Source organism: Tyto alba, unplaced genomic scaffold, assembly GCF_018691265.1.
Source record: "Tyto alba isolate M040663 unplaced genomic scaffold, T.alba_DEE_v4.0 Super-Scaffold_6, whole genome shotgun sequence".
Taxonomy (NCBI): Eukaryota; Metazoa; Chordata; class Aves; order Strigiformes; family Tytonidae; genus Tyto; species Tyto alba.
In genome coordinates this window covers 38,361,794-38,376,980 of record NW_024881327.1, presented here as the reverse complement: position 1 = coordinate 38,376,980, position 15,187 = coordinate 38,361,794, and the positions used below count along the sequence as shown (strand labels likewise).

Below are 15,187 nucleotides of genomic sequence, written 5' to 3'. Positions count from 1 at the left end.
AGACAAGATGAACAGGGGGTGGGCAATTAGTTGTTCCTACCTAGGAAATTAATAAAAAGGCTTTGAGAAAATAAACAGTCACTCTACTGCCTTTAAGACGCTCTGTTAATATCAGTTTCCTCAAAGTGATTTGATTCCTCAGAAGAGAGATTCTAAAAAGATGCCAAGATCTACTTAGATGATAATGAAAGAGCAAGAAATGACTTCAAGTCACATCAAGTACTAGCTCTCAAAATGCTACTATATGTAACAACCTGAAGTAAAGGCCTTACAAAGTTGGGCTTGCACCAGCAAACCCCCTTCCTGAACCACTGCACAAGTATTCTTAAAGTCACCAATTTAAGAGGCATATTCAGCAAGTAAGACCACAGATTTTGATAACCAATTTACAGACAAATGCTTCCTCACAAACTCTGATATTTGTAGGATTTACTAAAGAGTTTCTCTCTAATGTGAATTCTCCAGTGAAACCCTCATGTTTTGTTAAAAAGTCCTAGTTTTAAGAAAACACTCTGCTCTGTGCAAGTGAAGTAGAGAGGTACTAAATGCAGAAGTACTCAGGACTCAAGTAATCTACCATTGTTTCTGAGGATTGTGCACAAAAGTTGATCTAGGGTCAGCGCTGAAGTGCAGTTTTTCACATTAGCACTAAGGTCAGACTACTCTGGACATTTCCAAAATTTCAAGATAAGAACTCCTGATGCCACAAGTTATAAATGGAGCATTTCTTATTAAATCCCATTTCCTTGGGGCAGAACACATTTGTTCAGGAGTCAATAAACTTAGACAAGGGTACAGACAGGAAATAACACTACTTTACAATATATCCTAACCAGTCTGATGGTATTGCTGAAGAAATTCTCTCCAAGAAAGTATAATATTTGGCATTCCAATGGAGAAGGCCAGTATCAGTTTGACGGGGTTTTGTTGGTGCTGTTTAAAAAGCAGTAAGGGATTAAGATAAACTATGGTAAGGTACCTAAGGGAAAAGGGTAAGGCCAAAATCAAGAGCTATATCACATTTCCCAGCTCCACTTTAGACAGCTGAGAGGACCTGATGACATGGAAGAGGAGTGCAAGTTTTTGGACACTGCTACAACAGACTGGTATCAAGTGCCTATGGCATAGCCATCAGTTAAAGTTAGGACAGATATATAGAATTGGCATCTCAAGTCAAAATGTTGTCAATTCTGAAGGTAATTTGCACAATGCACATAAAACAGGCATGGAACTGACAAAAAAGGGAGGAAGACAATAAGTAATGCTGAAGGAGATGGTCCAACCTGGAGAAGGGTTATTAAGATGATTTCCTTAGGAGTAAGCTTTACATTGCTAAATACACTTTACCAACAATCAAAAGAAGTGTACAAGTATACCTGAAGTTCTGACTGCATTGACACAGAATATGATGTAGGCTTCAAAGATAAACACATGACATTTCATGTCACATCTGATTATATGAAATGCAGGAGCATACACCTGGAAACAAGTAAAGAACCCACTAAGAGTTGCACAGTTGAAATTAGTTGGACCAAAGGATCTTATTTCCTGATAGATCAACAGGACAACTATAAGCCATTAATTGAGTAATTTCTCAGATTTAGGCATCAACAGAAAAAAGGTGTGGCAAGACCTCAGTCAAGAGAGCTTTGAAATAAAGCCTCCTGAACCTCTTTCCTTATGGCCAAACCCTCTAAACATCACCAGAAGACCTCTGGTCTCAAAAGCCAGGTACCACAATGGTGTGGAACACACAACAGGTGGCAGAATTCCAAAGTAAATAGGTAGGACAGTAAAAGTGAGTTTATAAACCATATTTCTCCAACAGCCATTGTACTATATTGCTTCCAAGCTTGGTTTTAGTCAGCTAAATACTACCTGTGAGTTCTGTACAGCCTGATTTACAGAAGTCTTCATTTTCAACTCCTCAGGCCAAGCAGGTAATTTTATTTTCTCTCCAATCCTTCTTTCTCCTCCCCATGTAACTCACCTTCCATCTTAAGCTACAGGTTCCCAGCTTGTTGCCATGATGGTCCGCTACTTCCTATAGTCTCTAGGATCTTCCCTCTGCCAAGCAAGTTCAGTTGATACCAGGGAAGGAACAGCCTCTCCTGCTCCTCAGAGGGCCTACCTGACCCAGTCATACCATGATCACTTTGTCTAAGGAGTAAATAAAACATGCTTCTTGTAATAACAGCCTCTTGTTGACAGGAACAAAAAAAAAAAAAAAAAAAGAAAATAACAACAAGAAAAATTGAGAGGAACTTGAGGATGACACACCTGAACTAGTACTTATTATGAAGAAATCAGCAAGCTAATTATCTCAACACCAAAGGACAGGAAAGGGGGAAGACTTAACACCAATCAACAAAAAACAATCAGCAACTGTGTATGCCTATCTCATACTGGCCTGTATACTCCTACCAGATAGACACCTGCTTAGAATATATGGCAACAAAGGCATACATAGAACCATAGAATCATTTAGGTTGGAAAAGGCCCTTAGAGATCATTGAATCCAACTGTAAATCTAGAACTGCCAAGTCCACCACTAACCTATGTCCTTAAGCACCATGTCTACACATCTCTTAAATACCTCCAGGGATGGTGACTATCACTTTCCCAGGCAGCCTGTTCCAGTGCTTGATAAACCCTTTCGGTGAATAAATTTTTCCTAATATCCAACCTAAACCTCCACTGATGCAAACTGAGGCCATTTCATCAACCAGCAAGTCAAGTGTTCATAACTGGGCAAATAAAATTCAAATAACATAATTATTAGATGCATAAATAACTATAGTGTATTGCTGAAGACCCAATACAACTTCTGTGAAGAAAAATCATACTTCAAACACAACTGAGTTATCTGAAGATGCCAGTAGGCACACAGACATGGGACACAGATTAGATCAAGATTTCAAAAAGACATCTATTGACAACCATCTCCAAAAGCTTTAAAAACTTCCCAAGCAACAGGGGTGAAGTCCTTGCACAGATAAGTAACTGGTTAAAAGACAGAAGTAAATGGTTAGTTTTCACAACAGGTCACAAACAAGAGTGTCCCAGGGTTGCCTTTGCTATTCCACCCAAAGAGATAATCTTAAAGTGACAATCCACTGCCCAGTAGAGTCTAGTATTAGCAGCAAAGAAAATAAAGAGAACATCGGGGGACTTCAAAACACTGAAGTATCAAGGTGGTAAAATTGAAGATGATTACCAAAAGCAAGTACGTATTAAGCTAAATAGTGGAGAAAGTAAATCTTCATATTATATAGGCAGCAGTGGGCTCTGAACTGACTTAGCACTCAAGTTTTACCTTGGGGTTCAAATACACAGTTCCGTGAAAGGATGAGCTCTGTAAAGAATGTGTCAAATGCTTTGACTTCTTAAAGGTAGGTCTTCTGCATTGTTCTCTGGTTTGTTACCACATAAACTCATTCTGATGTGATCTTAAATACATGTAGTTCTAGTTTCCCTATCTCAAGAAGGGAACAGAACTAAGAAAACACAAGAAAGGATGGAAGTATAATCAAATTTAAGAAACAGATTCTCTACAAGGGATATGTAAGAACCCTTCAGCTTGGGGAATGGAAGAGACAGCCAAGGGAAGAAAATTGGAAAAAACCCCAAACCACATGAATAGGAAACACCTTTGCCATCTCTTGCCTTTTTTAAGTAATGGTTTTATATGTTGCTTCGCTTCTTGTTTTGGACAAACACAAGAGCCACAAAACACAATATAACCAGGGACACCAGAGATCCACTGAAATTTTATGTTGCTTCAAAATCACAGCCCCCCACAAAATCACCATTAACTTACAGTAGAATAATCTAGTAAAACAGTTATAAAAACCAAGAAAACTGGTTTTCTCCCAAAAATCAAGACAAGTGTCATTGAAGGCTGGAAGATATTTCAGAAATATCATTATATATCAATATTTTTTTTCCCTAGCAGTCCACCACTAGCTACAGACAATAGATCCTAGACTATACAGACTTGCTCTGATCTAGAGAGCTGTTGTTATTTGATGATGAAGAGACAGATTATTATGACCCACATTCAACATGGTCTGGACTATACTCTGTTTGAAATACAGTTTAGCATGACTCTGTAGAACCCATTCAAACTGGAACAGGAGGAAAGGAAAATACTCAAACAGATCACAAGAACAGAGAGCTTATTATAACCTCTACACTGCAACTGGGATTGTACCACAGTGCAGACAGTCAGCTTTGGACAATATCCGCTATTAACAGTTTACACCAGCTTATACATTGCAGCTACATTTTTTTCACTTGACACTGAATTACTTGTTTAAAATTCAATTCCACTGCAGTGACTTCTGTGTTATTCGTGCTCATTATCCATTAGCACTCAGTTTTTACTGTGTTAAATAAACAATAATAACTGAATAGAAACAAATATGGAAGGGGAAAGACAAAAAATAGAAGTGAAAAACTTAAGGAAAATCCCTAAATGACAGTGTTGCCCCAATACATAAAAGCGGGAAATAAATTATGTCTAGAAGTGTGCTAACTTCTAGCCAGAATGAGTTTGGGATCCATTGCCAAAGAAGAACAATTAAGTCATTCCAAATAGCTACTGATTAGTATGTGAAAGTCTGATAACAAGGTAGCAGACTTCTTGACCCAGCAAGATTGCCAGAGTGCCAATGTTTCCTGAATAAGGTGGTAGGAAAATGCATAACCCCCTTTTCCTCAAGCATCATAAGATGCGATATCTAGCAGCAGTCCATATAGAAAGAAACGGATGGGATTAGACACTTAGAGGAAGACATCAGGTAAGTCTCCTGGACCGAAAGATGGAAAGTATAACTTGAATTAGTGATCATATTTTCAGTGTAATGCAAGCTAGTTGTGAAGACACTCTGCATGGAAACATATAACAATCAAAATCTGAGAGAAAAGTATTTGTGAAGACAGATAAAGTTGTCAAAATTGCTTTAATGTCACTGACAATAAATAAAATGGAAGGTTTGGAAGCAAAGGCAAATGGGTGGTTTTAAGGAGAAGTCAAAGATAGGAAACAATTGCTTATTCAGGAATGGAGAGATAGGGTGGTCCAGAAGAATAAGAAAATTGAAGGTGTATGAACCAGAATCACAGGTAAATCCACAGTCACTGCATTATTCAACTGGTAGCACAGCAAACTTTTGAGACAGTTTGGCACAGTTAGCACTAGACTTCTCTGTATGAGAGTTCTAAGTCAGCAGTAGATCCCAAGTAGATCCTATTTTTGTTCCTCCTCAGAGTGCTAACACCAGAATGACCTACACCTGAACTACAGGTCACAAAGCAGTAGCCATTTGATAATCCTCCCCTATATTCAGATTAGGAGGCTTAATAGCTACACTTAAGTGAAGTCAAACCTTCACATTTAACTGGGCCTTGCTGTGGCATGCTCTCTTCTCTGTGTGCCAAACTGGCAGCTACAATCATGAGGTGGAGGCCTTTAAAGCAGTCTTCCATAATCTACATCATATATGGCAGCAATATTAGTTCACTGTTATTCAAAAGATGTTCAGCAGTTTTGCACCACTAGTATTTTAACCTGGCATTATAAAATGGTGTAGTGCTTTTAGAATTGAATATAAAACTTTTAAATAGACATGCAAAGCTTTTTGACAGTAATTATGAAAAGCAGCAGCATATTTAACCCCAGATTAATTACACTGCCCTCTGACCTGTTAGTGGCTCAGCCAACTAGAAATGCACTAAAGCTAGTTTATAAAGCAGTGGAATTATGACAGTGAGAACTATTATTCATATGTAAGATTTTTAACTAGCCTTTAATTAAGTTGATGTGAAGAAGCTGTGAACTGTAGAATGAGGAAGATAAATATTTATCATCTGAAAATTAAGAATGTTTAGAAGCAGTCAGTAGCATTTTAGAACAAAACACGTTGCAAAACAACAAATTTTTCCACTGAACAGCTCTTTAAACATAAGTAATCAATCCCTAGGTGTCACAAAAGCTAAGATGGCTCATAATTGGAAAGCAGTACCCTACCAAGTTATATGGGAACTGAAATCTGAGGAATATAGTTAAAGAGGTCACAAATTCAGTGAGCTTTCACTTACCAAGACTTCAAAAAAATAATTCACATCTAGTGACTTTACCCATCTCTCACTTCTACAGTACAGTATACATGCTGCTATAGAGGTGCAAGGCCTGGATAGATGTTGAAAACCAAACACGATTAAAAGCAGCAGCTGAGACTCCAGAATAATTTTGCAAATAATAAAACATCTATCTAAGATGGGGTTAATCTTCTCAAGATACTCCCCTGAACCAGTCTGTGCCAGAATTGTAAACAAGAAGAAAGGTGACAACCTGACACAAGGGTCTTTGATCTGCAGAGTCACACGCTGCTGACCACACCCCATAAAAAGGAATTCAACCTCTACCACTCAATGCCTGTCTGAAGATTCAGGGTCCCCTACTCTTTGTAATACATCTTCTAGCCCCTTAGAGGCTCAAACAGACAAGCCTTCCCTTCCCTACTTTCTCCTCCCATCTTCTAACTTCTCCATGCCTGTAGTGGATGGGAGGATAAAGTGGTAGATTAGCAGTGGAAAAAACCAAAAAGATGTATCACATAACTTTACCCCTTCAAACAAGGTTGGGTGGTGGATTTTTCTTTTAATGTATAGTAGCTAAATTTATAATGCCATTCTATTTTTCAGAAGTTTGACACTAGACATGTGAATCAAATTCAGTTCTATTCCAACCTCTATCAGTGTTCCAATTTATCTTGTCAAAGTTCCCTCCAAGCACATGGAAGAGAGCAAGGTTGGAGAATAACATAAAAGACGGTGGTCCTAACTGGGATGAAGAATTTTAAGTTACTGAAGTCTACAAATCTCTGGCTGACCTCTACACTTTACATAAACACACTGAACTCTAAAGGTTAGAATAACAACCTTGTTTGAAGCCCAGATACTTGAATCATATTCAAGAAGAAGGGATCTACTGTAACTACCTATTCAAAACACCCATATAATACAGCTGAAAAATAAAAAAGACGAAGGTGGATAAGGGGAAGAGGTACTAATTTTTCCCATTTCAGCTGTAGGCAGTACAAGCCCTGGCTACTTGCCAGTAGCTGGAATACAGCTCCTCAACAGCATACACTGATCTGATAAATCGATCAGCATGACACATTCCTATTACTTCCCTTACACAACTAGTAGTACTCATTACCACAGCAAGACAGTTCAGGAGACTCAACTAACAGGAAACCAACCCAGAGCAACAACAACAAAAATATCAAAGTAGGCCCCCCAGACTAACTTAAAACAGAAGGGCAGTTCACTGTTATATCAGACAAATTCCACTACAAAGGGGGAACAAGTAGAAAGACGTTATTGTTAGTGGTACTGTATTCTTGCTCTTGTCAACAATCTTGATTAGGATGATGTCCAGTCAACTTAGTTTCCAGCTCATCTCAGCCCTCCGCTTCCCCCCCCCCCCCCCCCCCCATGTTGCTAAAATAGAAAATAGGCAGTTATTAAAAATCAGAAGTCTTGTTCTCTCCAGCAAAGCTACTGATACTTGACTCAGGAGAAAAAGCATGTATGTAGTAAACCTGATTAGGAAACTAATCCAAGTTAAACTAGATCTGACCTTTTCTTTTCTATTCTTCTTCCTGTCACATTTCCCCTCCTGCTTTCTAGGTTAGTTAAGCTAGATTAGTTTTACAGTCTAGTTTGATGAACTGTTTAATAAATGAATGCTCATACCAGTGGACCTAAACCATGAAGGTAGGTACAGTGAGTCCAGAAAGAAAAACAATAAATTGTCTTATGTATCAACACAAAAAAGCCCTGAAAGTTAACAACTTCAATCATTAGTATGCAGTTACCAAATACCAATTCAAGGGAAGAATTCAGACTGAGTTGCAGTGACAATATCTCTACTCCACATTTTTGGTTTACACAAGTTCCAGCTTAAGAAACTCTGAGTGCCTACAATGTACAAAGACTAGAGAAGCTTAAATTTCCCAGCTCACTATCAGCCACATAAAAAGTAAACAGCTACCATATAAGAACATACAGTAAGAAAGTTCAAGCTATGCCTCAAAACATTAACAAAGATGACAGTAGTTCCTAGAACACTTAAAAATTGAACTGCTTCCACATACCAGTATCCAGACATAAGGAGCACCAAAAACATAATCATAGGTTTTATCAACACTACTGAAGATATATATATCTATTTGCATGCTCTGCAACACATTTCTGTTTCAAGAGCAAAGAATTCAAACAAAGCATTGCCTGCATCCTGCATGGTCTATGGATTAGTCTGTGTAGCAGGTACAGCTTTGTCTTTCATAAAATTATGCTCCTTACATCCTTACAGTTGCAGGTTCACAAGAGATCAGTGAACTAGTACTGCATCTACTGCTAGATACACAGAACTTCCTCCCCCCACCTTTTAAACGAAGCCTCTGGGTGTCATTAACTTTTCTTGTACTGTTTTCCCAAGTAAAAATTTATCTTAAGTCAAACATAAGATATCCCCTCAAAAACATGTAATGACAGCAATAGGCAATTACTTCTTTCTGAGAGAAAAGCTGATGAGTTGAAACGGATTGTGAGAGGACATAGAAAAGAAGCTGATTTAACACTACATATTTGAAACAAAGATAGTCCAACACAAGCAAAACAAACCCCATGTGTTTTCTCTTATTTCAATCTAAAGACAGTTAACATGATACACACACCGCAGCAATTTCCAATGACATACATACACACACTGACCATTATTTCTTCTTTTGTTAACCTGCTTAGTTCAGAGGGTACGCTTAAGGCTGTGTTCCATTTCTGGTAGCTAACAGTGTCATAAACTAAACCAATCCAGTGGTTTATTTCTGCTATTACCCATCCTGCTTCTGTCACACAGTCCTACCCCTGTCCTTGTGCTAGCACCAGCATCCATCAGATTTTTTTTTTTTTTTGCAACACGCTAAGTCCTTTCAACAGATAGTTGACCAGCTACTGACTTAAAGATGATCAGACAGGGGTCTGATTAGTTCTGATGCAAGCATTTGAGCAGCAGGAACATGCAGTGAGGATTGTGATTTCTCCATTCTGGTAATAGTTCTGTGATATTTGATGCAAAATGGCACTTTACTGTATTCTTAGACTGTGGTTTCATAATAAGTGTTCAATGCTAATGCTGACTTGCACACCTGCTTCTGTAACACTAGTCTGAGTATTCCCTTACAGGATACCATCTTCCCCCACTGCATCAAAAACTGCCTGTGAACCTGTGATGTGATTCTGATCTAGATTTAATTCCCATTCTTCTTCCAATGTTTGCAGTAACATCGAGATTACTTCCCTGATCTGTTTTACACTGGAATCACTCCAAGAGTTTCACAATGCAGTTACGTAAGCTTGACAAATCCACAAGAACACCTGCACCAGTATTACTGCCCATCATATTGGATCATGGCATTACAGCCATAGCAAGCTTACTTGATGTTTAAAGAAGCTGGAGTGCCAAGGAAGCAAGGGAGTTCAAAGCAGCTATCAGTTTGAAATAATTTTTGCATATAGTGTTAGTGGCTTGACAGAGTAATAGAGCATCAAGACATCAAAACAATCACTAACAGATAGACAAGAACATTATAGATGTATGGTAAAATAACTAGTTCTGCTGCTACTACTACTGTGGCAACTATAGAAAATCACCTACAGCAGTATTACAAAAAAAGTGACACTAATCTGCTGCAGAGTTCTCAGCCACAGTGAAAGTGAGAACACTTCTGCATATTGTAGGAATAAAGATATGAAGTACTTAATGCAGGACTGTTGCAAGCATGGGGATAATACCAAATGCAGTAGCTATAAATCTTTTGTTTGCAGGGGAATTCCTCCTCCTGGAAAACGCACCTGAGAAATAGTTTGTTCAAAAATACTAAGCTGGAACAGAAGTTCAACTATTTTTTTAAAAAATTTAAGTCTAGATTCACCAAAACAGAATTAGATGCACCAATGTATCCTAGTTTAAAGGGCAAAAAAGTCTGAAAAAATACAAGAGTAGAGGAGTATCAGTATGCTAGATTTCAAAAGCATACAAAAATGGATTTTCATTTTGATCAAACTTCAGTTTTCATAAGAAAGCAATACCAAGGCTATTTCCTGTCAAATGTGTGCTCTTGAGTTGCAGCAGAGGAAGAATAAGACTTCTACTCTTTCCCTTCCCCCAAATAGCAATGTATTTATTTTTTAAAAGTAGTTGAGATAATATTTCAAACTTTCATTTTCACAATAAAAGACTATTCAGAGGCTTTGCTATTTTCACAATACAATGGAAGGCCCTAGCAAGAAGATTTCAACATCCATAACCAGAGTTACCCGGCACTTTCCAAGCCTCAGGTTACTGCTCCAAACTTTACCCATAGGATAAGGTGATAACACAGTAAAAAGCACCAGCTCATGCTGAAACTTTTTCCTGCACCCCAGCAGTTGCTAGGCTTCTCCTCTGTGCCTATTCATGGAAGTTATGGGGCCTCAATGTATTTGCCAACACTCCTACCTGTGAAGTTCAAATCAAATCAGGTAGTGGGATCAATGACTGCTTGGAAGAACTGCATAAATCCTGTTTCTTAAGGCTGTGTGAAGCTAGACTACTACCAAAGCCTCTCAATCCAATGGAATGCATGTAACATTCACATTAGTTTTAATCAAAGAGCACCAATGAGCAATTTTTAACAATTCTGATATTTACCTCTATAAAATACTTTTCAAATTAAACCATTCTGTTGCTGGCTAAGTTAGGTAGTTCAACTCTGAGCTTTCTGGCACTTTTCCGTAAACACAGAAATTAGAATTAGGGTAGTTTGTTTGTTAGTTATGTCACAAAGACTGAACATAGGACAAAACATACCAGTGAGCACTGCTGTAAACAGTACTTGCTAGCACATATTATGCAAGCTGTATGAACACTAACAGAATCAAGATCTTCAGAAGCGTCCTAGAAGCATTTAGTTGTGAACTCTGATCGAGTCATGCAAGAGTCAGGTAGATCCATAAGCACGAGTCTAGGCATCTTAGGAATGTTAGTGCTCAACATAACGCACACAAAGATTACCATCTGAACAGCCATTTTGTACCGAACACCTATTTAGAATTTCTGTGAATATATTCCATTAATTTACAATGTGAAATCTTTTGTACCTTCAAATATGTTTAGATACCAAACAAGAGAATTATCAGTAATGTCAGTGAAATTTTACCACTGTGTTTCTTCTTCATCACTGACCCTCACGAAAAGCATGCTGCAGGCAACGAAGTATTATTTCTGTCTCACTGTTGTGGATACAAACAATCTGTTGACTGTGAGTCTCAAGCTGGGCAATCACTGTCTTGGAGGTATTACCTCTGGCTCAGTTTACCATTTCCATAAAGTAAGTAGTTGAGGAAACCTTTACAGATAAAGGGATTTTGAACTGCTCAAGTGATTATACTACAGCAATGCAAATTTAGCATCAACAGGGTGATATAAGTGATACAAAGTAAAAGTTGTTCATCTGAAGGGTTTAGCAGAAACAGTATGACATGTCCAAGGAGTTTGTACTTTCTTGCTTTGCTCTACGAACTTAATGCTTGACAGATGATAGTCCGCAGAACTGTATTACTTTTTAATATTTTTTTTCTTGATTAAAAAAAATACAAAGGGTAGAATGATTTCAATTTTTTGTTGGTGGTGGGGTTTTTGTTTGTTTTAGGATTGACAGCGAGCTACTTCAAGAACTGGGAGGCTACCGCTTTACCACACTGTTTTCCTCACTTTACTACAAAGGTATGATTCTTGAGATGGGTGGAAAAAGAAAAAACAGGTTATGCCAAATCCATTGTATTTACCATCCCCCCCCCCATGTTGTTGTTTCAGTCATCAACCCAACAATTGTTCGGACCTTCCAATTAACACTAAATTTGTTAGACTCTTCAAATCCTTAGGAATACTGCACTGGAGTGAGAACAATTAACTATATTTTACTCTGGAATTTATTTTGAGCTAATGTAGGTTATTTTACAGAAGCTAATGCTACAGAATTTCAAAGGAGTAAAGAAAAACACCCCAAACCTATTAAGTATACTCTACCTCCATTATCCTGACTACCCACTTTCCTACCACTTTGTTTACACTTTCTCTCAGATAAGGGCTGCTCAACAGGCATGCCAAGTAATAGTTCTTAACCGAGATAGCTCGTGACTAACTATTAAACCATAACCAACGTCCTTCCTCCTTAGCAATTGTTAATGGTTTCAAGGCTCCTTTCTATTAACTGAATTTTGCATCACGAACATACAAAGGAATCATATCCTAAGTAACTTTTATTCCAAAGAGGAGAAAACTGGGTGTGGGGCAACACCCTGGTGCAATCAGTGTGAAGTATAAGTCATTATGTTATGGTTTTATACTTTGCAATTCTCAGTGAAAGAGCAACCCAAAAAACAACTTTGAAGAAATTCCCTAAACACAACAGGTCGGCCCAGCAGAGGACACAATGTATGGTGAAGTTTTGTTGCACTCATGACATTCTTTGCAGTCCTTGCCAGTGCTGGTTGTGCTGTGCAATTGCGTTCCCTGAACGCACCTGACAGCATACTGTTACCACCTGAAGTCCCTTTAGTCACCAGTCGTCAAGCAGACTCCTAAGATTTTAGTTTACATTTAAAACTGAAATGCCATTAAATAACAGGTAACCAGAGGAACAGCCACTTATATATTGTGAGAGGTATCAGTCCACCAGATTTAACAGTTTGTCGCAGCATCCATGCCAATGAACTAGCTCTCCCTATAATTTCTAGTTAAGCTGCATTCTTTCCACAAGAAGCATTATATAATGTATTAGTGTATGGGAATACATAAATATTGTTTCCCTAAACAGTATTATAACTTGAAGGATTAAAAAGGCAGTGCAAGCATACACAGGTATCATAATATACACACAGGTGTTATAACAGGTGGTTAAAAGTGTTACTGGGGAGACACCGCAAGAACAAGAAGTGTGTGCACATGAAGTAGCCACCAAGTTACTGAAAAAATATGTAAAACCCCCCCCACAAGCCCAGACAAAGCTAGTCTCCTGTAATTAGAAGTGTACCTACTTGTCAGGTATTTACTTCTTACTTTGATCTCGTCTGGAGCACAGGCAGAAACACTGAGCCGCTGCTGACCCTCCCGGCCACGGCTCAGCTACCGGGGGGGGATCAGCACTGACACTACCGCGCTACTTGGAGATTTTATCTATTTCCCCAAGAAGGGAAGTGTCTGTTGAAACGATACAAACAAGCAGCTCCCGGCACCAAACCGTTCAGCCGCCCCGCGCGCCGCAAACGCCCGCGCTCCGAGCAGGCAGCCCGCGCGCGGCGGGGCGGGGCGGGAGCAGCGGCGCGAGCCGCGCACGCGGCAGAGCCGGTACCGCCCGGGCGCAGCGGCCCCCGGCCGGGCTCTGCCCGCGCGGGAACGCGCTCCCCCGCCCCCGGCACGCGAGGAAGTCACGTGACACCACCCCCACCCCCACCCCCCCGAGAGGCAGGGGGGAGGGGGTGGGGCTCGGGGGGGGCGGACACCCCCACCCGCACCCCCACCCCACGACCCTCGTGGCACCAGAGCCGCCGCCACCGGGGCGGCCCCGGCGGTGGGGGGAGGAGTGCGAGGGGAGAACTGCCGTCGCCATGACAACTTCCAGGGGGAGGGAAAACTTCAAATCCCAACCGTCAGTGCAGGAGCGGCTCCCTCTTAAAGGCGCACACACACGGGAGGGCTCCCTCCCTCCCCCCCTCCCCCCCTCCGCCCCCCAGGCACTGGCGATGGAGGAGGAGAGGAGGGGGGCAGCCACCGGCACTCGCCGCGCGAACGACGAGAAGCCGAGACAAAAGGACCCGAGCCGAGGAAGGGTCTCGGTCGGCGGCGAAGGGAGGGACCGAGCGGCCCCAGCCGGAGCCGTTACACCCACCCTCCGCTGCCCGGAGGTGGCTCAGGACCTTCGTTCTCCCCCACAGACCCCGACTCCGCTTCCGCCCTCCAAAAAAAATCCGCTGGAGCCGCTCCTCCATCCTTCCCCCGCGCCCACCCGAGACACCCGGGCTCAGGGCGCCGCGCCCACTCCTCCCGGGGAGACCCCCCTCCCTCCAGGGCCCCGCTGCCACCCCCCCCCACCCCCGCGCCTCGGTCCCCCCTTCACGGCCGGGATAGCCCGTCGCGGCCCCCCCCCCCCCCCGTCTCTTACCCACACAGTGCATGAGCCGGTGCCGCCAGGAGTCGAGTTCTCGGCGGACTCCCCTACGCTCCGCCGTGCAGCGGGGGCTCCGGCACTGGGAGGCGGCGGCGGCGGCAGGAGGAGCGGGAGCCGCGGCGGCCATTCTGTCTGTTCCCTTTTCCATCTGCCTCTGACCTCACGCCCGCTCATTTACATACGAGCGCGCGCTCCCCCGGCTCCTCTCCCTCCCCCCCCCCCCCCCCCTTGCCTCGTCGAGCGCGTACCCGCGCCCCCCCTTGCCCCCCCGCTCCAGCTCAGCATCCGGGGCGGGGAGCGCGCGCCGCCTGGCGGGGTGACGGACACGTGTCCCCGCTCCCCGCGGCGCCCCCGCCCCGGGCTCGGGTATGGATGTGTATGTGTGTGTGCGCGCGTGTATGTCCCCAGCCTACAACTCCCGCAGGGCAGCGCGCCACCCGCCCTATCCCGGCCAGGGCCGGCAGCAGCAGTGCACGCCGGGAGTTGTAGTTCGCTGAGGGAGGGGGAATGGCACCCACCGCTGGCGCTTTCCCCACTGGGAGGGCACGCCGGACAGTCCTGCCAAAGGCTCCGGGCTGCCTGAGCCCCAGCACCGCAGGGCGGCCCTCGCCCCACTCCTCCCAGCACCGCAGCGGCAACTCTGGGTTATGAAGATCTCAAAAAGGGGCGCAGGTCTCCCCCCAGGTGCCGCTTGGAGCGGGGCTTGCCCGCGGTCCCCCCACACCCTCTTCCACACCTCACCCTCGGGGCTGCTGCCCATCGTTGCAGCCCGTTCCCGCCTTCCGTCCTTTATTCCACCACCTGCGTGGACGTGGCTGTCACACGAGGGAGGGCACAGTGTTCTGCCTTCCTCACTAGCTCGCCCGATTCGCTCCGTAGGGAGATTTTTCCAAAGTTCTCTCAACTACTTC

The 15,187-nt window shown here is 42.5% G+C and overlaps 1 protein-coding gene across 8 annotated transcripts in view; it reads right to left on the bottom strand.

Annotated features, from left to right (window-relative positions):
• LCORL (ligand dependent nuclear receptor corepressor like) overlaps positions 1 to 14,467 on the bottom strand; it is an 85,263-nt gene extending 70,796 nt beyond the window's left edge. For all 8 annotated transcript variants that reach the window (XM_042807727.1, XM_042807726.1, XM_042807729.1 and 5 more), the window contains exon 1: positions 14,271 to 14,467. In XM_042807727.1, coding sequence (XP_042663661.1) covers positions 14,271 to 14,424 — 154 coding nt within the window. In that variant the 5' untranslated portion in view covers positions 14,425 to 14,467. The remainder of the gene's footprint in view (positions 1 to 14,270) is intronic.
• Positions 14,468 to 15,187: the final 720 nt, after the last annotated feature.